General features: G+C 41.8%; 1 protein-coding gene across 1 annotated transcript in view; it reads right to left on the reverse strand.

The window, feature by feature from the left end:
• SUSD5 (sushi domain containing 5) overlaps window positions 1–23,201 on the reverse strand; it is a 64,705-nt gene that overhangs the window by 14,350 nt on the left and 27,154 nt on the right. Inside the window, exon 4 of the mRNA XM_058554637.1 lies at window positions 13,225–13,413. Coding sequence (XP_058410620.1) covers window positions 13,225–13,413 — 189 coding nt within the window. The remainder of the gene's footprint in view (window positions 1–13,224; window positions 13,414–23,201) is intronic.

Below are 23,201 nucleotides of genomic sequence, written 5' to 3' on the forward strand. Positions count from 1 at the left end.
TAAGAAAACTTCCTTAACCTGATTTTAAAAATATACAAAAACTGATTTAAAAAGGAAAAGATTACTGTCACATTCTACAACATAGATAAACCTTGAGGATGTTATGCTAAGTGAAATAAGCCAGTCACAAAAAGACAAATACTATATGATTCCACTTTTATGAGGTACCTAGAATAGTCAAAATCACAGAGACAGAAAGTAGAATGGTGGGTACCAGGGGCTGGGGGAGGGGGAAAAGGGGAGTTATTGTTCAGTGGGTATAGAGTTTCAGTTTTGCAAGATGAAAATGTTCTGCAGATCTGTTTCACAACAATGTGACTATATTTAAATATTATTGAACTGTACTTTAAAATGGTTAAGATGGTAAATTTTGTGTGATGTGTTTTTTTACCACATTTTATTTAAAAAGGAAAGGATTAATAAATTAGACTACATTAAAATTCTGTTCATTAAAGATACCATGAAGAAAGTGAAAAGGCAACTTACCTAGCAGAAGATATTTGCAACACATATAACCTCAAAAGTTCTGGTATCTAGAATAATATCAAGAACTCCTACAAATCGATATGAAATAAATGGACAACCCAGTAGAAAAACGGGCAAGAGAACTGAATAGGCCATTCACAAATGAGATATTCAAATAGCCAATAAACATATGATAAGGTGCTCAACATCATTAATAATAGGGGAAATTCAAATTAAGTGATATTACAACTTATACATTAGAATGCTAAAAATTAAGAAGACTGACAATACCAATTGTTGGTGAGGATATGGGGCTCCTGGAACTTCATACACTGCTGGTGGGAGTATAAATGGGTACAACTATTTTGAAAACCGGTTAGGCATTATCTACTAAAGTTGAGCATATACATACCCTATGACCCAGCAATTTAACTCCTACGTCTATACTTAAGAGGAATGCATGCAATGTGGGCACCAAAAGACCCAGAATGTTCTTTTTTTGTGAGGAAGATCAGCCCTGAGCTAACAACTGTGCTAATCCTCCTCTTTTTGCTGAGGAAGACCGGCTCTGAGCTAACAACTATTGCCAATCCTCCTCCTTTGTTTTTTTTTCCCCAAAGCCCCCCAGTAGATAGTTGTACGTCATAGTTGCACATCCTTCTAGTTGCTGTATGTGGGACGCGGCCTCAGCATGGCCAGAGAAGCGGTGCGTCAATGCGCGCCAGGGATCCGAACCCGGGCCGCCAGTAGCGGAGCACGCGCACTTAACCGCTAAGCCATGGGGCCGGCCCCAGAATGTTCTTATAATAGTCCCGAACTTGAAATAACAAAAATGTTCATCAACAGTAGAATGAAATATACTATAGCAAAGAAAAAGAATGAACTACAGCTTCATGGAACAACATAGATGTCTTACAGACATAATGTTGGACAAAGGAAGCCATATACAAGAGTACACACTCTATGCTTCCACTGAAACAAAGTTTAGGCAGGGAAAATGTAATTCATGGCTTTAGAAGTCTGGATAGTGGTTATTCTCAGGGAGGTAGTGACTGGAAGGGAACACTAGGAGGGTTTTGGGATTGCTGGTGATGTTCAACTTTTTGACCTTAGTGATGATTACATGGGTGTGTTTACGATATAATTCAGTGAGCTCTATAACCTTTGATTTTTGAAACATTTTGTATTTAAGTTACTCTTATATAAAAATTTAAACAATCAAAAGTGCACACCATATTCCAGGAAAAACTGACACAGAATTTGATTACTGAATGCCAAGGATAAAGAAATCAACTGAAATCCAGGCAGAAAAGGCAAATTACATACAAGAACAAAAATTAAATCAGGCTTGCCTAAAATTTCTCCTCAGCATTCAATAGTAGAAAACAAAAGAACAATGTCTATAACCTTTGAGGGAAAGAAAATGTAATTCAACAATATTATACATTGTTAAGATGTTACTCAATTATAAAGACAGTAGACATCCTTCTTAGGATGACTGTACTTTGAAATATTTCAAGAATATACTGTGTGATATTATGTGTGTGTTACCCTAAGCTGTAAACCAACTGCTGACATTCCAATCAAGCATTCACAGTGTAGGGGTGGACAGTTAGCATTCTCCTCAGGAACTCATCCTCTAGATGTGGTGACTACAAGTACTTCTATTGTCTGTATCTTGAGCAAAGCCATTGCTTTGCTAATTAGCACGCTGAATATCTGAAATGGCTTCCTATTGGTCAAATTAGTGGCCTATTAACTACCATGATAAATATCAGAAATGGGCTGTCACTGGTAAAATGAAAGGTATTTATGATATGGGGATTGGCTAATATTTTAGGGATACCTCTCACCCTTTTTTTTTTTAATTTTTTGTTTATTGCAGTAACATTGGTTTATAACATTGTATAAATTTTAGGTGTACATCATTATACTTCTATTTCTGCATAGATTACATCATCTTCACCATCCAAATACTAATTACAACCCATCACCACACACATGTGCCGAATTATCCCTTTCGCCCTCCTCCCTCCCCACTTCCCCTCTGGTAACCACCAATCCAATCTCTGTCTCTATGTGTTTGTTTATTGTTGTTGTTATCTACTACTTAATGAAGGAAATCATACGGTATTTGACCTTCTCCCTCTGACCTATTTCACTCCGCATAACACCCTCAATGTCCATCCATATTACAAATGGCTGGATTTCATCGTTTCTTATGGCTGAGTAGTATTCCATTGTGTATATACACCACATCTTTATCCATTCGTCCCTTGATGGGCACTTAGGTTGCTTCCAAGTCTTGGCTGTTGTGAATAACGCTGCAGTGAACACAGGGGTGCATGTATTTTTACAAATTGGTGTTTTCAAGTTCTTTGGATAAATACCCAGCAGTGGAATAGCTGGATCATATGGTAGTTCTATCCTTGATTTTTTGAGGAATCTCCATACCATTTTCTGTAGTGGCTGCACCAGTTTGCACTCCCACCAGCAGTGTATGAGAGTTCCCTTCTCTCCACATCCTCCCCAACACGTGTTGTTTCCTATCTTGTTAATTATAGCCATTCTGACGGGCGTGAGGTGATATCTCATTGTAGTTTTGATTTGCATTTCCCTGATAGTTAATGATTTTGAACATCTTTTCATGTGCCTGTTGGCCATCTGTATATCTTCTTTGGAGAAATGTCTGTTCAGGTCTTTTGCCCATTTTTTAATTGGGTTGTTAGTTTTTTTGTTGTTGAGATGCATCAGTTCTTTGTATATTTTGGAGATTAAGCACTTATCAGATGTACGGTTTGCAAATATCTTCTCCCAATTGTTAGGTTGTCTTTTCGTTTTGTTGATGGTTTCCTTTGCTGTGCAGAAGCTTTTCAGTTTGATGTAGTCCCATTTGTTTATTTTTTCTATTGTTTCTCTTGCCCGGTCAGACATGGTGCTTGAAAATATGTTGCTAAGACTGATGTCGAAGAGCCTACTGCCTATGTTTTCTTCTAGAAGTTTCATAGTTTCAGGTCTTACATTCAAGTCTTTAATCCATTTGGAGTTCATTTTTGTGTATGGTGTAAGGTAAGGGTCTACTTTCATTTTTTTGCATGTGGCTATCCAGTTTTCCCAACACCATTTGTTGAAGAGACTTTCTTTTCTCCATTGTATGTTCTTGGCTCCTTTGTCAAAGATTAGCTGTCAATAGATGTGTGGGTTTATTTCTGGCCTTTCGATTCTATTCCATTGATCTGTGTGTCTGTTTTTGTGCCAGTACCATGCTGTTTTGGTTACTATAGCTTTGTAGTATATTTTGAAATCAGGGAGTGTGATACCTCCAGCTTTGTTCTTTTTTCTCAGGATTCCTTTACTTATTCAGGGTCTTTTGTTTTTCCAAATAAATTTTAGGATTCTTTGTTCTATTTCTGTGAAAAATGTTGTTGCAACTTTGATAGGGATTGCATTGAATCTATAGATTGCTTTAGGAAGTATGGACATCTTAACTATGTTAATTCTTCCAATCCAAGAGCACGGAATATCTTTCCATTTCTTTGTGTCTTCTTCAATTTCTTTCCGAAATGTTTTATAGTTTTCCGTGTACAGCTCTTTCACCTCTTTGGTTAAGTTTATTCCTAGGTATTTTATTCTTTTTGTTGCAATTGTAAATGGGATGGTATTCTTAATTTCTCTTTCTGCTACTTCGTTGTTAGTGTATAGAAATGCAACTGATTTTTGTATGCTGATTTTGTATCCTGCAACTTTACCATATTCGTTTATTACTTCTAAAAGTTTTCTCGTGGATTCTTTAGGGTTTTCTATATATAAAATCATGTCATCTGCAAATAGTGACAGTTTCACTTCTTCCTTTCCAATTTGGATCCCTTTTCTTTCTTTCTCTTGCCTGATTGCTCTGGCTGGGACTTCCAGTACTATGTTAAATAGGAGTGGTGACAGTGGGCATCCTTGTCTGGTTCCTGTTCTTAGAGGGATAGCTTTCAGTTTTTCACCATTGAGGATGATATTAGCTGTGGGTTTCTCATATATGGTCTTTATTATGTTGAGGTACTTTCCTTCTATACCCATTTTATTCAGAGTTTTTATCATAAATGGATACCTCTCACCCTTATATTGACAGCATAAAACCAGTTTGAGACTTCAACCCTAAATGGTCTCAATTGGGAGTAATGTGTTACTCACCGAAACAATGGGAACAGCATCCATCTGTGCTCTCTGTGCCCCTGCACTGGGCGCGCCACTCTGCTCTCACTGTATAACCTGCTCAGCTCCTGCTAGCCCGAGAACTCTCTGAGATCAAGGACATGTCCTCTTTGCCTCTGTATCCCCAGCACACAGCATGTCACATAGTCGCCATTCCATAAATGTTTGTTGAATGAATAAATGAGTGAGCAAAGAGCTGAATAAGTGAATGGTGGATGCCCATTTTGATAAAGCTTGATTCAGTCTAGAAGTCCATCAGCCAGGGCATTATTTGATTTGTGACAGTAGCAAAGAATGGTAAAGGTCCTCTTAGTGTCAACCCTGGGCATAATCAATGTCTGCTCAATTCCTTCTCCCTGTAACTCATCCCATGAGCTTAAATATGTCATGAAGACAAAAGGTGCCTGGAATATGGGCAGGAGATGAGTCGTGTTCTCCTCCCTCACTCCTTCTCATGCAGGAAACACTGGCCTAGTATATAATGACACTGGCCTAGTATATAATGTCAGAGCTGAGGATTTGGGAAAGGTCAGCCCACGCTGGCTGTGTGGGGCCCGGCCTTGACCTGGACCTTTATGGTCAGTCTGAGCTCCGTGTGTGTGTGTTTATATGTCTGGAGGTTCTGCCTCCAGAGCTCCTGAGCCTAGAACATCCCTGGATGACAGCCCGGGGCCTTGAGCCAAACTCTCCCTGTCTCCCGAGGTTCTCAGGTCAAGGTCCTGGCTCAGAAACAGGTTCTCACTATGTCACAGTTTTCCCAAAACCTCAAATGAAGACAAGGACACCGACTGTTTACAAGTAGTCTACTCATGAAAAAGTATCCCAAGCCTGTTTTTCTCCTCATGAGTAATAGTAAAGTTTGTTATTCACTGAATTTCAACCAAAAATTAAATTCTGCCCACAAGATGGAGAAGCCCAGCCCCTTGCCTGTGGAAGTGCTATTCCTCTCACCTCCCCTCTGCTTTCCTGAGTCTGCACTCTCCGTAATCAGCCAGTGATCCTTCCAGCCCTCTCCCCTCCCCCATGCCCTCCGTGAAATCTGTGCTAACACAACATGGGGCCTTCTCATTTAGACGGACACGGCCAGGAAATATAAACTTCATGGGTTCTCGCGGCAAAAATCAGGTCATTCCCTGGGTGTTTATACTTAACTGTTACTTTTGGAAAACAGAAGACCACAGATAGATAGAACTCAGGAGTGAAAGGAGAAGGCTGGCTTGTGCACTGCCTGCGTTTCTCAGGGGTGACGTGGTCGGGGCTGAAGCACGCAAGGCCAGAGCCCAGGACCTTGGGGCTCTCCCAATGCTGCCAGTTTTCATCTTTTTTCATGTTGTTGCATTTCTGGAAGCCCACACATGCCTTCTTTTTCCCTCTGGTCTTGGCTACACAGCCTTTAAAAATAGTAATTTTGAAAAAGACAACCAGACGAGCCAGAAATAGCCAGTGTTTCAATGAACTTCTGAACAAATATGGCAATATTGATAAGGAAAGTCTAAATTCAGTTTCAGTCTCACGCTTTATTCTCTGAAGGAAGCTAAGTCCAAAAGATGAAGAAAAACAGAAATTGAAGTTAATTAAAGAAAACAAAAGAAAGGCTTTAGAAATGAGAGAAATGAGCAAAGAAACTTACTGAGGGAACAACTAGTTTGCAAGTGAGCCTTGTACTGTCCTGAGGCTTTGCTCTCCTCTAGGTTTAGAGGCCCCCTGAGGAAGCACACAGACAAGACAACAGATGTTGGAATGAGACATGCCTGGTTTTATATCCTGGCTCGGCCTCTTTCCGGCTGTGTGACACAGGCAAGTCACTTAACCTTTATGTACCTCAGTTTTCCCTTCTGTAAATTGGAGCTAGCTATTTCGACTCAGACTTGTGAAGATTAAATGAGATAAAAGTGTGCAAAACTCCTCTCATACAAAGGGGCACAAGGAGACTTGGAGAGGATGTAAATGTTCTATATTTTGGTTGTGGTGATGGTTTCATGGGTGTATACACCTGTGATAACTCAGAGACTTTTATACTTTAAATGGGTACAGTTTACAAATTAAACCTCAATAGAGTTGTTAAAAAAAACAGAACAAAAACAAAAAAACAACTCCCAGGATAGAGATGGCATGGAGCAAGTGTTTGGTTTATGACAGTTCTTTTCTCAGTGCCTAACTGGGGCATGGTCTTGTTTCCACAGCTGTGGCAGAGCGGGGGAGGGAAAAAGAAAGGTTGTCTATTTGTTATTGGACCCAGAGGTGGTGGGGCTTGTGGAGTGAGGTCAAGCTTGGGGTCACTCACTTTCCTGATACTACAGACCAGAATGTACAAACAGAACCCTTGGAGCTTGGGGTGGAAAGCCTTAAAGGCCTTTCGGAGCCTGTCTGAACACGTGGCAGATACCCTTTGTCAGGGCAAGTTTCAAAGGAGGAGCAAGGGGCAAATCATAGAGGAAGAGTCTATGAGTCTCTCACTTCCTGGGTCATCTGTCTTATGCTACTCTTGCCAGCAGCTCTTCTCTCCCACCCCAACCACAAAGACAAGATAAACAGCCTTACTCACAACCTGGGGCAGAGGTCACAGGACCACTAAGTGCTGAAGTTAGGAGAGAGCAGAGGTGTTGAGGGCAACGTGAGGCCAGCACAGTAAGGATGGTGAGGAGGGGAATAGTCAGTATGCCAAGGGAACCACAGGGGCGCCTTAGGAAGGCCACAAGTGGGACTCACATGGGCACTGACGCTGGGGTCATGTGGCCAGGAATGACCACCTGGAGTGCTGGGAGGTCAGAGACTGTCCTTAGGGTACAAGTGGCCAGAGAGAAAACATGGCCTTGAAGGTGGATATGGGACTTGGCATTACAAGAAGCCCAAAGGAAAACAAACATAGCCTGGACGTCTGCTGCATACACACTTAGGGAGCAAAGCATCAGGATTTTTCTATAATTAGGGTAACTACCAATTATAGTTAGACACTGAGAACACTAGAGAGGTAAGACAGACATTTCATGCTGCCCACCTGGGAATGGAAACCAAGAAGACGATGTGTGGATTCAGACAGAAGAATGGAAAACTAAATGGCCAGACCCAGACCTGGACTCTAGGAACCAAGGCTAGAGAAATACCACACACAAAGGGGAGAAAATGGCAGTTAAATAAATCCTCACCCACTTAGGTTAAAGGTCAAGGCTAAATCCCCTGTGCTTAAGTGAGAGACCTCACCACCACCACTTGAGGTGACCTTAACATTGCAGTGAACATATAACCTGGGCGGTGTGTGGTAGAGGCACCCTCCTGCACCATCCACCCAGGTATACCTGCTGCTATGAGTTCATTCCTGTTCATCATGACAAATTTTAAATTTCAGCAAGCTCATTCACGCAGTCCTTACCTTACTAATGGATTTTTTTTTTTAAACCATCGCTCCACTGAATTGATGCTTTAATGAGCAACTAAGTTCTCCACTGTAGTGGATGCTGTTGGTGTCCTGCCCATGTCCCCTTTCCCAGGCCAGTGGACCATCCCCTAGTGAATGTTGGCAGCTAACAGTTCACAGCTACCCACTTTTCTAGAGAACTGCCCTTGGTGGAATGGGAGCCTCGCTTGGGAGGTTACATGCCAGATGCCCTCCATGACCAGCAGCCTGCAGCCAATGACAGATTAATATGGAGGAACTCAAGGCTGGTCCCCTTGCTTCCAAGTGGGACAAACCCTGTGGTGCAGGCAAAGCAAGAATCTAGCTGAGGCACATCCTTAACTCTTTCCCCTCACCTGTGCTGCTTCTTTAACTCCCTTTCTCCCTCCGCAGACCATGTACATCTAAATAGGCTCTGCTTTTAGAGAATCTGACCCAAGTCATCCAGCCAGTCTTCAAATGACCAAATGATGCAAATTTGAATGAAATAGTCTTCACAGTAGCCCTGAACCCCTGAGCCCCCAGAATCTCTGAGACCAAAGTCTTCTGAACCCCAGGTTCCTTGAAGTCTTGACCTCCAAGGTACCTAGCTTTGAGGCTCTCTGGACCTGAAGAGGTCATGAGGGGAATACAGGGCAGGGACCCTATCTGAAGCTCAGCAGAGGAGCTCCTAGGGCAGTGTCTATGGGTGGGTTCCACTAGAGGGCTTGGAGGGGGCTCCAGCCGCTCATAAGGAAATATAAGGAAATGTTCCGGGCTGGGGATGGGGAGAAGTCTTTGACGACCACACGATGTGGAGGGAGGGTCAGTGGCTGGGCCCAGTACGGAGCAGACAAGTGATTCCTGGAGAAGTGAGGCAGCTGGGCCACAAGTACGGACGGAATGCCTGGGAGCCACAGGTTAGAAAGTTACCAGCTGCTTGCCCAAGGGGTCTCCATCAAGTTCTAAAGCCACATGGGCCACGCCTTTATGGAAGGACCAGCTGCTGGTCTTCAGAATCTGAGACGCCTGCTGGCAAAGACTAACTTCTCGCCCAAGTAACAGACAGTTGAGGTCACAGACTGTCTGATTATTTGTTGTAATAGGGGCTAGAGTCAACAACATTCAAGGAAGGAGGAGCCACGGTCATGCACAAATCCCTTCAGATCCCTTACGTGAAAGGGTCTGAATGCCCTCCCTGCTCAGTGTGAGAGTGAAAGGGAAAGAATGAACATTCATTGAGTCCAGACCACGGGTCCTGTTCTAAGTGGGGTACCTGCAGGAACCCCTAGGGTAACTCTATGTGATAAATAGTATCCATTTTTTCATATGAGCAAATTAAGGCTTAGGGAAATCAAGAAAATAGTTGAATTTCTCCTTCTCTTCTAAGCCTTTCCCTTGTCATTTAAATAAGCTTAAGTCTCTCCGTTCTTAAAATAACAAAAGCAAGCAAACAAAACAAAGCAAACTCCCACAACCTCTTTGGCCCTCTGATCCTCCTCCAGCTCTACCCTTTGTCTCTTCCCTAATCCTCATGTCTGCCCACGGCCCTCTTCCTCACCCCAACTCATTCCTGTAGTCACTGCAGGGTGGCCCCAATGCATCCCACCCCTCATATACACACTGAAAATACAAGGTCACCAGAACTTTCTTACACTGTGAAGCCAATGAACACTTTCTAGTTTTCATTTACTTGATCCCTGCAGCGTTTGAGCTCACCGAGCACTTCTTCCATCTGGAAATACACACTTCCTTTAAAATTTCACCTTCTTTTTTTTTTTTTTATAATTTTATTTATTTATTTATTTTCCCCCCAAAGCCCCAGTAGATAGTTGTATGTCATAGCTGCACATCCCTCTAGTTGCTATATGTGGGACGCGGCCTCAGCATGGCGGGAGAAGCGGTGCGACAGGGCGCGCCTGGGATCCGAACCCGGGCCGCCAGCAGTGGAGCGCACGCACTTAACCGCTAAACCACGAGGCCGGCCCTAAAATTTCACCTTCTGAGACACCTCATTTTCTAGCTTTTTCTACCTCATCATTGACTGCTTTTCTGTCTCCTCTGAGGCACTTGGTTTACCAGAGTTCCCTTTAGGGTTGGGACAGTTTTGCTCAACTTTGTATACAGAGTACCTAGGGCCCTGCCAAAGGTAGGGACGTGGAATGAATGAATGAATGAATGAATGAATGGCTCATCAACTAGTACTAGGAAGAGGTGTTAGCCAAACCCAGATGGGCCCAACTCCAAAACCCTTGATTGACCGACTCTCTCAAGATGCCTTCTCTCCAATCTGAAGCAGTTGCCTAATCAAAAAAGCTGATGATGTTTGCTTGAAAAACAAGTGTGTAAAATGGAGTGAAATGCTTGGTGAAGATATTCTTGTAACACACACACTTCTTATAATGACACACATACTTTCAATGTTAAATCTACATTGTAATGAAAACTGTAACAGTCTGTATACTCAGCCAAGTGTAGAAATCAGAATTCCTGCCCAGCAGCTGAAAGCTCTAACAACTCTGCGTTGCAATGAGAAAATAAACACCATTTCAGACACACAAAACTTGCATTTAGTTCTCATTCTATTGGGGCCAGTAAATAACCCATTTGGCTGGCAGGTGTGGCTCATGGGATGGTGCGGCTTCAGCTCTCAGCAGAAATACAGCCAGCTCATTAAAGAGCTCAGGGTGAGTATGGGTCTGCTTTGAGGTGACACATTCAACAAACAGGAAGCTTGGGCCTTATGCTTGATTTTCTCCAACAGGTGAATGGTCAGAATTGTCAAGGAGCTCCTACCTGCCACAAAGCAACAGCAACAGAAGAAAGATGAGGACAGTGCTAGAAGATTGCTCAAATTGTACTTCTAGCACTTGTCCCAGTGTGCAACTTTTTGTTACTAGTATGCAACAAGGCAAGTAGATATGCAGACAGGAAGTTTTTTAGAAGCTTTTGTAACAATTTGACAAGGGAATTTTATATCTATTTAATTAAAAAATAGTGTTTATAATTGGAATATCTTTATTTTAGTTTTATATTAATTTATTTTTATTGCATTTTACTAAAGTATCAGTCCGCCAATGACTAGGAAAAAAAATTTTAATGGTCCACAGTTTGAGAAGTAGTGAAATAGGCAACAACAAAAAAGCCACTATTCATTACAAGATGCTCCAAGAGGAAAAAGATAAGCCACAGAATGGAAGAATATATTTGCAACACATTAAGAAAGTTTTATGTAAAAAAAAAATCCTACATTATGTAAATAATCAATTCAAATCAATTAGAAAAATGGGCAAAAAACTTGGACAATTCACAGATGAAATGCTAATGCCCAATTAGCGTCTGATAAGTGCTCAAGCAGAGAAATGAATGTTACAACTACAAGTCACCATGGAGTAGTCACTGGATTGGCAAAAAGTCGCATAATCCTGTAGGTTGGTGAGGATGCTGAACAAGAGCTCTGATACACAGCTGGCGGGAGAGTCAACTGGTCAAAACACTGTACTTTAGGGGCCGGCTCGGTGGCGCAAGCGGTTAAATGAGTGTGCTCCGCTGCGGCGGCTCTGGGTTCGCCAGTTCGGATCCCGGGTGCGCACCGATGCACCGCTTGTCAAGCCATGCTGTGGCGGCGTCCCATATAAGGTGGAGGAAGATGGGCATGGATGTTAGCCCAGGGCCAGTCTTCCTCAGCAAAAAGAGGAGGATAGGCAGATGTTAGCTCAGGGCCGATCTTCCTCACAAAAAACAACAACAACAAAAAAACACTGTACTTTAGAAAACTCTCTGGCAACCTCCACTAAAGCTGAACACACACCTACCCCATGGGCAGCAATTCCACTCCCAGGAACCAACAGAAATGTGTTCACACATGAACCAAATGACATGGATGAGAACAATCACGGCAGCCCAGGCCGTGAGAGCCATAAAACGACAACAAGCCAAATATCCACCAGCAGACTGGAGAGATAAATGGTATATTCACAATATGGAGAGTAAACAGCAGTGAAGACAACAAGCTACAGCTCAGGCCATAATGTGGCTGAATCTCGCAGACAAGACAGCACCCTAGTCTCATCATGATTCCCCCATGGGATCTGCAGGACATTCTAGGGACAAACTGTCCTATAAATTGAGTAACACTGTGGTGCTGGAGTCATTTCCCTCCATAGAGCCAGCCTCCGTTGGTACCCAGATGTTGTGGGGGGTCAGGAAGGCAGTCCCCGAAGGAGTCTTGGGGTGACAGGAGCCCTGTGAGGTCAGGGAAAAATACAGCGTCTGGCAGAAGGTCCGTAGCGTAGGAGTCATAGCCCAGGTCGGGAGTAGGGAGGCAGTGGAGATGCAGAGGCGGATGCAGAAGCCTGGTACCCCCAGGTATATGATAATGAGGGAATGAGGACATCTGGCATAATCCGATCAGGTTTGGGATGCTCAATGCCCACCAGCAGTCTTTTTAGTCTCAACTAAGCATTCAGTCATGTGACTGCTGCAGGCCAGGGAATAGAGCCAGGCAACAGGGCAGTGACAGGTAACCGTCATCAGTGGGAACAGTCCACACAGCTGCCCTGGAGTTATTCTCCCTGCTTCACCCTCCACCCCCCAGACCCCCATGATTGCTCAGGTGCAAGGGAACAGGACTCACATGTGTGGCTGTGGAGCCACCCTGGTTTACAAGCCCACAAGAGCTCTTGTCACAACTCATAGCATAGCTCTCAGGGTCCCCACAAGGGTCATGCCCAGTCACAAGAATAACCATCCCCTGGGAAGCACAAAGCTGGGGTTCCTCTCCTGTGTTGATGACAGCCCTCCCAGCCCAGTTTACCAATCGGGAGTCGTTTTTACCATAAGCATTGTTGCTTAGTAACATAGCTGGCAGTCCATGTTGATCAGGTTTCCAGGGCAATAAGCTAGAACGTTACCCAAGGCCAACTCTGTCGTTATTGAAGAGAGGGTCTTGTTCATCCTTTACCCCCAGCATGGAAAATGAAGAGCTCAGTTGTGGATACAACTTCTCATTTGAAATGCTGTAGGAACGCCCAAGCGGACATGTTGCCAGGTCCAGAACTCAAGTGAAAGCTTCTTTCAAAGAGACCTTTGTGGAGAAGAGCCCACCACAAGCCACCAGCCGAAGTGGAGGCGCTCTGCTCAGTGTGCGGGCAGGTGGAGGGGGCCAGCCAGGGTCGGCTTACCTTTCCCGCAGGCCTGCACCTGGCCGTACCACTCCCCACAGCTGTTGCAAAGCAAGGTGAAGGCGGTTTCGCGATGGCCCGTGACGTGGCCCGGGGCACACACGTACAGCAGCTCATCCCCCATCTCCAAGCCGGTGCGTCCCTGCAGGATGGTGTGTGGGAACGAAGGCGGGTCTCCACACGGCTTCTCTGAGGAAAGGGAATCACAGTCAGCTTTCCCAAGCTATGCAGAACTTTTGCCTCCTGGGAACAAACAGACTTAAAAAAACAACTCTCCCCTCCTTGGGTACTGCCTGCACCCTGAACAGGGATCCCAGGGGCTGCTTCCCCTTCACCCCACCATCCCCAGGGCCTGGCAGAATGCCTGGCACAAATGAGGCACTCAAAAATACTTGCTGAATGAATAAATGTGCTGCAAAGTGCTACAACGTTGTATTTTAAAATTGCCAGGCAACTTTACCTTGTAATGTTTCCTTGAAAGGAGGATCCAGAGACAGACGCTTTGCAGCAAGCTCCTTATTTCCATAAGTGACAAAGGAGTACTCTGTCAAAAGCTAAAATGTTCCAGACTACAGAGTACAGCAGAGGGTGCCTCTCCCCTCCCTCAACCTCAATCCTGGTGGTAACACTGGTAACAGTTTGGTATATACAAATAATACAGATATAGATAGATTTAGACTGATACATACACACAGGTGGCTAGATAGATATATAGTTCTCTATGTGTGTGTGGCTTTTAACATAAATGCGATTACATCATATTACTGAGTACCTGCTTTTTAAAGAAACAATTTTTTAGAGCAGTTTTAAGTTCACAGCAAAATTAAATGGTAAGTACAAAGAATTCCTATAGACAACCCCCCCCACCCCCCATCCCACGCACTCACAGCCTCCCCTATTATCAACATCCTGCACCACAGGGGTACATTTGTTGCAACTGATGAAGCTACATCGACACATCATTATTACCCCAAATTCATAGTTTACATTTGGGTTCACTCTGCGGGGGAGCCTCACGCTTGGATCTGAAAATGGAGAAGAGCCCCCGCCCTGCCCTGGAACCTCGTCCTTTGCCTGCCCTCAAGCTGGCCCCGAGAGTCAGTCTTGGGGGCTACAGCCCAAGTCTCCTTTTAACCCCCTGCCCTAGTCCTCCCGTGAGAATGTTTTTACTGGCATATTTTTTTTTTTTTTTTACTGGAAATGAGTCTTCTAGGAATGAACATAGACTGGTTTGTATTAAAACTTGTAAATTGCTTGCGATAAACCTGTTCCTGGTCCATGAAGCAGCCACTAAGGGTCCCACAAGGCTTTGGCCAGTGAGGGAGCCTCAAAGGTGAGGAGGGGAGGGCTCAAGCACTCCTTCCACATTGGCGAGAGTCCTCCGGTTCGCCTCAGGTGAGGCCATGGCACAGATCCAAACACACAGCCCTGTCATGTGGAATGATACTTTCAATGGTGTTAGCTGAGGGAAGAGGTTATGGTTACAGATCCGGGGCGGCAGTGGGCGCTCTTGCTCTGGTCCCAAGCTCCTCCCCCACTGCATCCTCTGAGGTAGTTATAAATTCCGTAGAGATAGAATAAATTCCATTTAAAATGTAAAAAAATACCTTAGTGGGAAAGATTCAAATTTCCCATCATTAAGTATTATGTTAACTGTAGGTTTTTTGTAGATGTTCTTTATCAAGTTGAAGAAGTTCTCCTCTATTCCTAGTTTGCTGAGAGTTTTAATCATGAATGAGTGTTGGTTTTGTGCCTCTTTTTCTGCATCTATCAATATGATCATGTGCTTTTTCTTCTTTAACCTGTTGATGTGATGGGTTACATTAACTGATTTTTGAATGCTGAAGCAGCTTAGCATACCTGGGATAAATCCCACTTGGTTATGGTATATAATTCTTTTTATATATTATTGGATTCAAATTGCCAATATTTTATTGGGAATTTTTGCTCTATGTTCGTGAGAGATATTGGTCTGTAGCTTTCTTTGCTTGTAATGTCTTTGTGTCATTTGGGTATTAGGGTAATGCTGGCCTCACAGAATGAGTTAGTATTCCTTCTGCTTCTGACTTCTGGAAGAGACTGTAGAGAATTGGTATGATTTCTTCCTTAAATGTTTGGTAGAATTCACCACTGAACTCATCTGGGCCTGGTGCTTTCTGTTTTGGAATGTTATTAATTATTGATTCAATTTCTTCCCTTACATGCTGTAGCAGAAACTAGAAGTCTTTTTTTCTCTAATGTTTTTAAAGCTCTTTCCACATTAGTACTATAAATTGCCTCACTCTTTTGAAAGGCTACATTATAACGCACCTTATTTAATCATTACACAGACATTTATGTTGATTCCAAGTTTTCACTATTATAAACAGTGCTACAATGAACAGCCTCTTATGTACATTTCTGTACATATCTTGTTTCATTAGGATAAACTTCTAGAAGTGAAATTCCTGCATCAAAGTGATACAGTGATGCTTTTTTTAAAAAAGGAAATAATTTTTAATTCAAATTTCCTCTTCTAATTTTCTGTGTTGGAAAGAAAGCCTTTAGTCCTTAAGCAGTCAAATTACCTAAGAAGTATATTGCTTAAAAGAAAATATGCTAAGAAAAGATGAAAATAGAAAATACAACTTGTGCTTTAAGCCACCGATTGGCCTGACAGCTTGTAATTTTGGTAGCACTTTCTCAAAGAGAGTCATTACTATGCATGTTCTTCAACACGAGAGATTTTGAATGAAAAATGTGTGGCTGTACTTCAGAAAGTCAGCACAGAGTGTGGCATTTTAACCCAAACTGCCTTGACTGTGTAGCCCAGGAGATCAAGTGTTTATTTCATTTATGTGGCAAATAGGGACAGGCAACCATCTGCAAGTTACCACAAATCCAGGGGCACCCCAGCTGAGCAGAGAGGCATCATCCCTGGGGTCACTCGGCCTGAGCAGGGCATCCTGAGAAGAATGGACCAGAGTCATCAGCCTCAGTCAAGTCAGTCTGGACCGAATTCCAGCTGGTATCTCAGGGGCAAAAGGCTCTGCCTCTCTCCACCATCCTCAGCTACCTATGACTCATGCTGGATGTCTTGGTGTTTTCTCCTTTACCAGGATCTAGTTCCTGGAAACTGGAAGCTCTTCATCAAACAGTCACTATCAAAGGACTGGTAAATATTTTCAGTCTCATGCAGCTCTATCTGTGGAACACAACACCAACTTCTTGGAAGGAAAATCCAGGAACAGGGTAACTACTTTGAGAGTAGATAAAGGGGAACTTCAGGCCAAATTCACACCCTACCAGACTCATGGGATCTTCTTCCTCAGAGTTAATTTCCAGAATGCCATGGGCTAGAATCTGGCTCAAGAAAACCACAATAACGCTCCCGAGAGCCTGGGTATACATATCATCTGTTTCTGGATTTCCCACAAATGTTCAAGACAGGAAACACACTGCTTCTTAGCTGGTGTGATTTCAGAAGCTCCAGGACAACAGTTCCATGCGTTAACACAACCAAGTGCATGCCAAAAACACCATTCACATCCAGGTGCAACTTGAATTAGTTCCTTTCACTAACCTTCCCATCTTGAACCTCATAACGGAGCTATGGAAAATAGCTGGCTATACACTTGGACACTCTTCTCCTTGCTAGAGAAATTTACATTTGGGCAGTCTTCACAGGAACTTGTCAATTATTCTCCAGGTGGGGATTGTGGTTTAGTGGTTTGTGGATTTCTCAGATTTTAGAGCTGGGTTTCAACATAAAGAGCAATTTCTATTTTTTTTCCTTTCCAAGGAAGGAAGATTTTATAAAAGATCTTGTCTATCAAACAAATAGTATTAATAAACAATGACTCATTTTTCAATTTAAAAGGACACATTTGCTTGCCAGTCAGAGCTTCTGATAACCAATGTTTCCACAGAATTTAAAACTCATATAAAATCGATGCTTCTGTTTTGAGAAATTGTAAGACTTCCTTCCTGACCTTTGAAATTCTAAAGAGCCTGTAAACCGCCATTATTATTTCACAAACCAAAGAGATAGAAGTTCTGACACAAATGCCTGACATGTCCTCCTTCCTTTTGGTGTAACCTAAGCTATGAAAATGTTGTCTTTCATGCGCACCTGCCCAGCTCCCTCCCATCCTACTCCACCCAAGACACAACCAGCATTGCCCTCCCTGCTCCATCCAATTTTATTGTTAGTTCTCAAACTCTCTATATAGTGCTTTTCAAACTTGAACACACATCAGAATCACTTGAAGGGCTTGTAACACAAGCACACACATTGCTAGGTTTTTGAGTTTCTGACTCAATCACGGTTAGGACCCAAGAATTTGCATTTATAACAAGTTTCCAGGTGATGTTAGTACTGCTGGTCCAGGGACCATCCTTGGAGAACTACTGCTCTAGATAAAAACCTACGCCCCAAAACAGGTAAAACTAATACATAGTGATAGGAATCAGAACAGAGATTGCTTCTGGCTCTGCTGGAATGGGGAGGGGCAGAGGAGTTTTGGAAAATGGCTCCAGGGAACTTTCTGGGGTTGAAGGAAATGTTCTATATCTTGATTGGGTGTTGATTACACAGGTGTATACTTGGTCAAAACTCATCAACTTAAGACCTGTGCATTTTGATGATATAAATTACACCTCAATGAAATAATCTAAAAAATACTTCCCCTCCAGAAAATCTGTAATTTATTCAGTATGAGGTATAAATGGTATAAATTAAAAATTATTTACAACCTCTCCCAAGGGGAACTACATTTGACAAGGATCCATGCTTTTTAAGATAGTGGTTTCCAACTCTCATGCCTTCTACTGTGGAAACACTACAGTATTTGTAAGATATAGGTGAGTTCATATTCAAATAAACCCTGTGTCAATCAATAAATCTTAATCAATTACTATCACATGGAATCTACATAATACTAGTTTCTGAGTTTCTTCTCCTAAAGAAATTATTTTTATAATGTTCTAGAATGAAATGATACAATGTCTGGTATTTGCTTTAAAATATTTCAATGGGAGAAAAATATTGGCAGAAATAGATGAAACTAAATTGGCAAAATATTGATAACTATTGAAGCTGGGTGATGGGTACACGGGGATTTATTATACTATTCTCCCTACCTTTGTGTTTGTTTGAAAATTTTCATGATAAAAAGTTTTAAAATTGACCATATGGGTAATTCTTACACCAGTCAGAAAACTTGAAAAATTCACAGGGAAGAAATATCACAAGAAAAATAAAAATTTTCCCTTAATTTCACCAATAATAACCATTGTTAACATGGTTTTTATCTTTTCAGTTTTACACACACACACACACACACACACACACAGTATTTTGCCACAGTATAACTGTTTTGTTTTGTAGCTTGTTTGTTAGTTTAACACTATATTGTGAAATTTTCCCCATCAATAAATATTTGTATTATTCAAATTTATTTGTAAATGATTATATATTATTCCATTTGTATGGATTTACTATACTGGACCCCCTCTTTTTGGACATTAACTTTGTTTCCATTTTTTCCCTACTAAGTAATGAACATTTTAATAACATACCTTTGTACTTATCCATGCCAATTTCTTTAGGATAAAATACTCAAAGTGGAATTGACGGAAAGGGCATATATATTTTTAAAGCTTCTGATAGGTTGTACCAAGTTGAATGTGAGTGTTTAAGAGTCTACACTCCTACCAGTAGTGTATAAATTTGCCTGTTTCTCCTCAGAATACTGGAGACCATCATTCTTTGTAAACTTTGACAATTTCATGGGCCCAAAAAGTGATTTCTTGTATTAACATGCCTATCTTTAATTGGTAAAAGAGTTGAATATTTATTGACCAATTGTTTTTCTTAAAAATATTTCTCTGCTGTGGTACCTTTTTCTTATCAATCTATAAGAGATCTACATATTTCAGTATAATAATCCATTGTCTTATTTTCCCAAATTCTTAACCAATAACCTAGTACCAACTATCAAATAATCTATCCATCCTTTTCCCACTGACTTGAAGTTTCATCATTCCCTGTACTATATACTTACGTACATTGGATCTGTTTTGGTGCTTTCAGCCTTTTGCACCAAAGTATTTGTCTGTCTGTGTCTTGGTGCCAAATTACTTTGTTTACTGTGGCTTTAAAATGTGTTTTGATATCTGAGCCTCTCTCATTATTTGAGGAATGGCATTAAGTCAGTAAGACTGAAGCATAAACTACAAGGGAGGTAGGCAGCATGAGTTTATGGAGGACCACATAAATTACGTAGGAAGTCTGGAATTTTTCTGGTGGAGAATGGGGAACCATTAAAGAAGTTAAAACAGGAAATAACCTGATACAGTCAGCACTTTAGAAGGAACCTGGTTTGCAGTGTGGAGAATGGACTGAGGAAACAAGCCTGGAAACTGGAGGACCAGTTAGGAGGCTACTTGAGATGTCCAGGATAGCAGGAAAGGACCTGAAAGGAGGTGCAGACAGCAAGAACCAGGTGGATCTGGGAGATATCGGGAAGTGAGGTTTTCACAGAATTTAGGATTGAAAAGATGTGGGGGTATAGGAGAGGATCAGGGAGGGACTAAGGAGGCTAAGGGGTTATGAGTATAGTTTGGGACTTGCAGAGTTTGAAGTTCCAAGGGAAGCGTCTGTAAGTAGCTGCATGTATGGAATCTGGGGCTTAGTGGAGAGACCAAGGCTTGAGAAAATGATTTGGGATTAATGAGATGAAAACTGAAGCCACTGGAGTATTGTGTGAGGGGAGATGAGGGCCCAGGTCAGAGGCCCAACTTGGTGAGCAGAGAATGAAGAGTTCATAAAGGTCACCACTGCAGCCAGACAGGTACAAAGACAACCCAAAGGAAGTCAAAGGCAAACATGTTTCAATTAACAATGCGTAGTCAAGTACTTAAGGCTACAGAAACAGCAAGCAAAATGCAGGCTGAGAAATGGCCACTATCTTTAGCCACAGGGAAAGGTAGCTTCCCTGTGGCTACCAGTCACGTTGGTGAGAGCAGTTTCTCTTAAGATAGGAGCCAGAAAGCAGTGGATGGAGGAATGAAAGAATGATGGGAGGTGAGATAATGGAGACGGTGAATGTAGAGGATTTCTGGGGCTACGACAGGGAGGAGAGAGATGGGATGGCAGCTAAAAGGACATGGAGTAACAGTTTGATGAGGATATGATTTAAATAACTTTCTAAACAGTTTCCCGTGGTTTTATTTGTTCTGATTTCTTAAAATAATTCCCTTTCTTGAGCCAGCCCTGATGGCCTAGAGGTTAAAGTTCGGTGCGCTCTGCTCTGGCGGCCCAGGCCAGTTCCTGGGTGTAGAACTAGACCACTCATCTGTCAGTAGCCATACTGTGGTGCTGGCTCACATAGAAGAACTAGAAGGACTTACAACTAGAATATACAACTATGTACTGGGGCTTTGGGCAGGGGAAAAAAAAAAAGAAAAAAGAGGAAGATTGGCAACCGATGTTAGCTCAGGGTGAATCTTTCCCAGCAAAAAATAAAAAATGAAAATAAAATAATATTTAAAAAATAATAATAATAATTCCTTCTCTTTTGAAATGTCAACACCTTTCACTTGTCTTGTAATTCTTCTCTGCTTGCTTATGTCCCTAATTGACTGGTGGTGTGCTGGTAAATATTAACAACCAGCTCTCAGAGGGGGCGACTGTTGGGAAGTGGGGAAGGGAGTGGCTGTCAGATAGGGAGTTGACAATGTCTGATGCAGTACACAGTAGACAAGCTCGTAGTGCAGTTTCTGACACAGTTCTCAATGAATCGTAGCTATGAAAAGAGGCTGACATAATTAAAGATAGGCAAAAAGATATATATATGAGGATGTTCAATCATAATATTATGTATTAGAGTGAAAACCACTGAACTACCAAAATGTCTCATAACAGAAGAATGTTTAATTTATGGTACATTCACATAATGGATTATTATAACAGCCATTAAAAAAATCATCCTTTGGTGCTAAGGACATGCAATGGAGAAAGGAAAGTCTCTTCAATAAATGGTGTTGGGAAAACTGGACATCCACATGCAAAAGAATGAAAGTGGACCATGTGCTATCGCCATTCACAAAAATTAACTCAAAATGGATCAAAGACCTGAAGGTGAGACCTGAAACTATAAAACTCATAGAAGAAAATATAGGCAACACACTATTTGACATTGGGTTTAAAGGAATCTTTTCGGATGACATGCCTACCCAGACTAGGGAAACTAAAGAAAAAATAAACAAGTGGGACTTTATCAGACTAAAGAGCTTTTATAAGACAAATGAAATCAGAATCAAGATGAACAAACAACCAACCAGCTGGGAGAGAATATTTGCAAAACATACATCTGACAAGGGGTTGATCTCCATAATATATAAAGAACTCACACAATTGAACAACAAAAAAACAAACAACCCGATCAAAAAATGGGCAGAGGAAATGAACAGACACTTCTCCAAGGAAGATATACAGATGGCCAATAGGCACATGAAAAGATGCTCGACATCACTAATCATCAGGGAAATGCAAATCAAAACAACACTAAGATACCACCTCACGCCCGTTAGAATGGCTATAATCACCAAGACAAAAAACAACAAATGTTGGAGAGGATGTGGAGAAACAGGAACCCTCATACACAGCTGGTGGGAATGCAAATTGGTGCAGCCTCTATGGAAAACGGTATGGAGATTCCTCAAAGAATTAAAAATAGAGATGCCCTATGATCCAGCCATCCCACTACTGGGAATCTATCCAACGCACCTGAAATCAACAATCCAAAGAGGCTTATGCACCCCTATGTTCATTGCAGCATTATTCACCATAGCCAAGAAGTGGAAGCAACCTAAGTGTCCCTCGACTGACGATTGGATTAAGAAAATGTGGTATATATATACAATGGAATACTACTCAGCCATAAAAAAAGACAAAATCGTCCCATTTGCAACAACATGGATGGGCCTGGAGCGTATTATGTTAAGTGAAATAAGCCAGAAAGAGAAAGACAAACACTGTATGATCTCACTCATATGTGGAATATAAACCAACACATGGACAGAGAAAACTGGACTGTGGTTACCCGGGAAGTGGGGGTGGGGGGTGGGCACAAGGGGTGAAGGGAGTCATATATGGGGTGATGGACAAACAAAAATGTACAACCCAAAATTTCACAATGTTAGAAACCATTAAAATATCAATAAAAATCAAAAAAAAAAAAATCATCCTTTGAAGCATGTGCAATGTCATGGGAAGATATATATCAGTGACTGAAAAAAACAGAATGCAAACCTATATGTTGTCCATATAATCCCAATTTGGTAAACTAAATAAAAATTCAGGAGAAAAAAAAGACTGATGCTCAAGTACTTATCTCACGCAGACCAATGATGAGTGATTTAAATTTTCTTTATACTTTCTACTACAATGACCACAAATTCATGTTTATAATTAGAAAATATTTTTAAAATGTAAAATGGAGCTAATGACACACATCTCATAGGGCTGTTACCAGAATTAAATGAGCTTATGCTTTGCCCAGTGCCTGCTCCATGCCTGGAACTTAATAGGAACATAAAAAAAATGAGTTCTGTTTCCCAAGTAAATAGTTGGAGACGGATGATCTTTTGAATCATTCTTTAAGTAATGATGGTAACTGAATGCCCAGTTCCAGTAAACCAGATATAGCCAAGTGCATGATGACTGAACAGGAACTGAATGCCGTTTGTGGCCATGAAAGGGCAAAACAAAATGGTTCATAAGAAAATCAAATCAGATACGGGCCCATATTTCCCACTGTTGATATGGCAGCAATGCTCAGTGACTGGGGCCTGGGTCAAGGTGAGGAGAAGCCAGCAGACTTGGGAACACAGAGGGATTGCTGATGGACGCAAACTCTTGGCATTGGACTATAATCCATGAAAACAGCAAGCAATCAGTTTAACTTTAGATGGTGACACAAGGGGACTTGCTG

This window comes from Diceros bicornis, chromosome 2, assembly GCF_020826845.1.
Source record: "Diceros bicornis minor isolate mBicDic1 chromosome 2, mDicBic1.mat.cur, whole genome shotgun sequence".
Classification (NCBI taxonomy): Eukaryota; Metazoa; Chordata; class Mammalia; order Perissodactyla; family Rhinocerotidae; genus Diceros; species Diceros bicornis.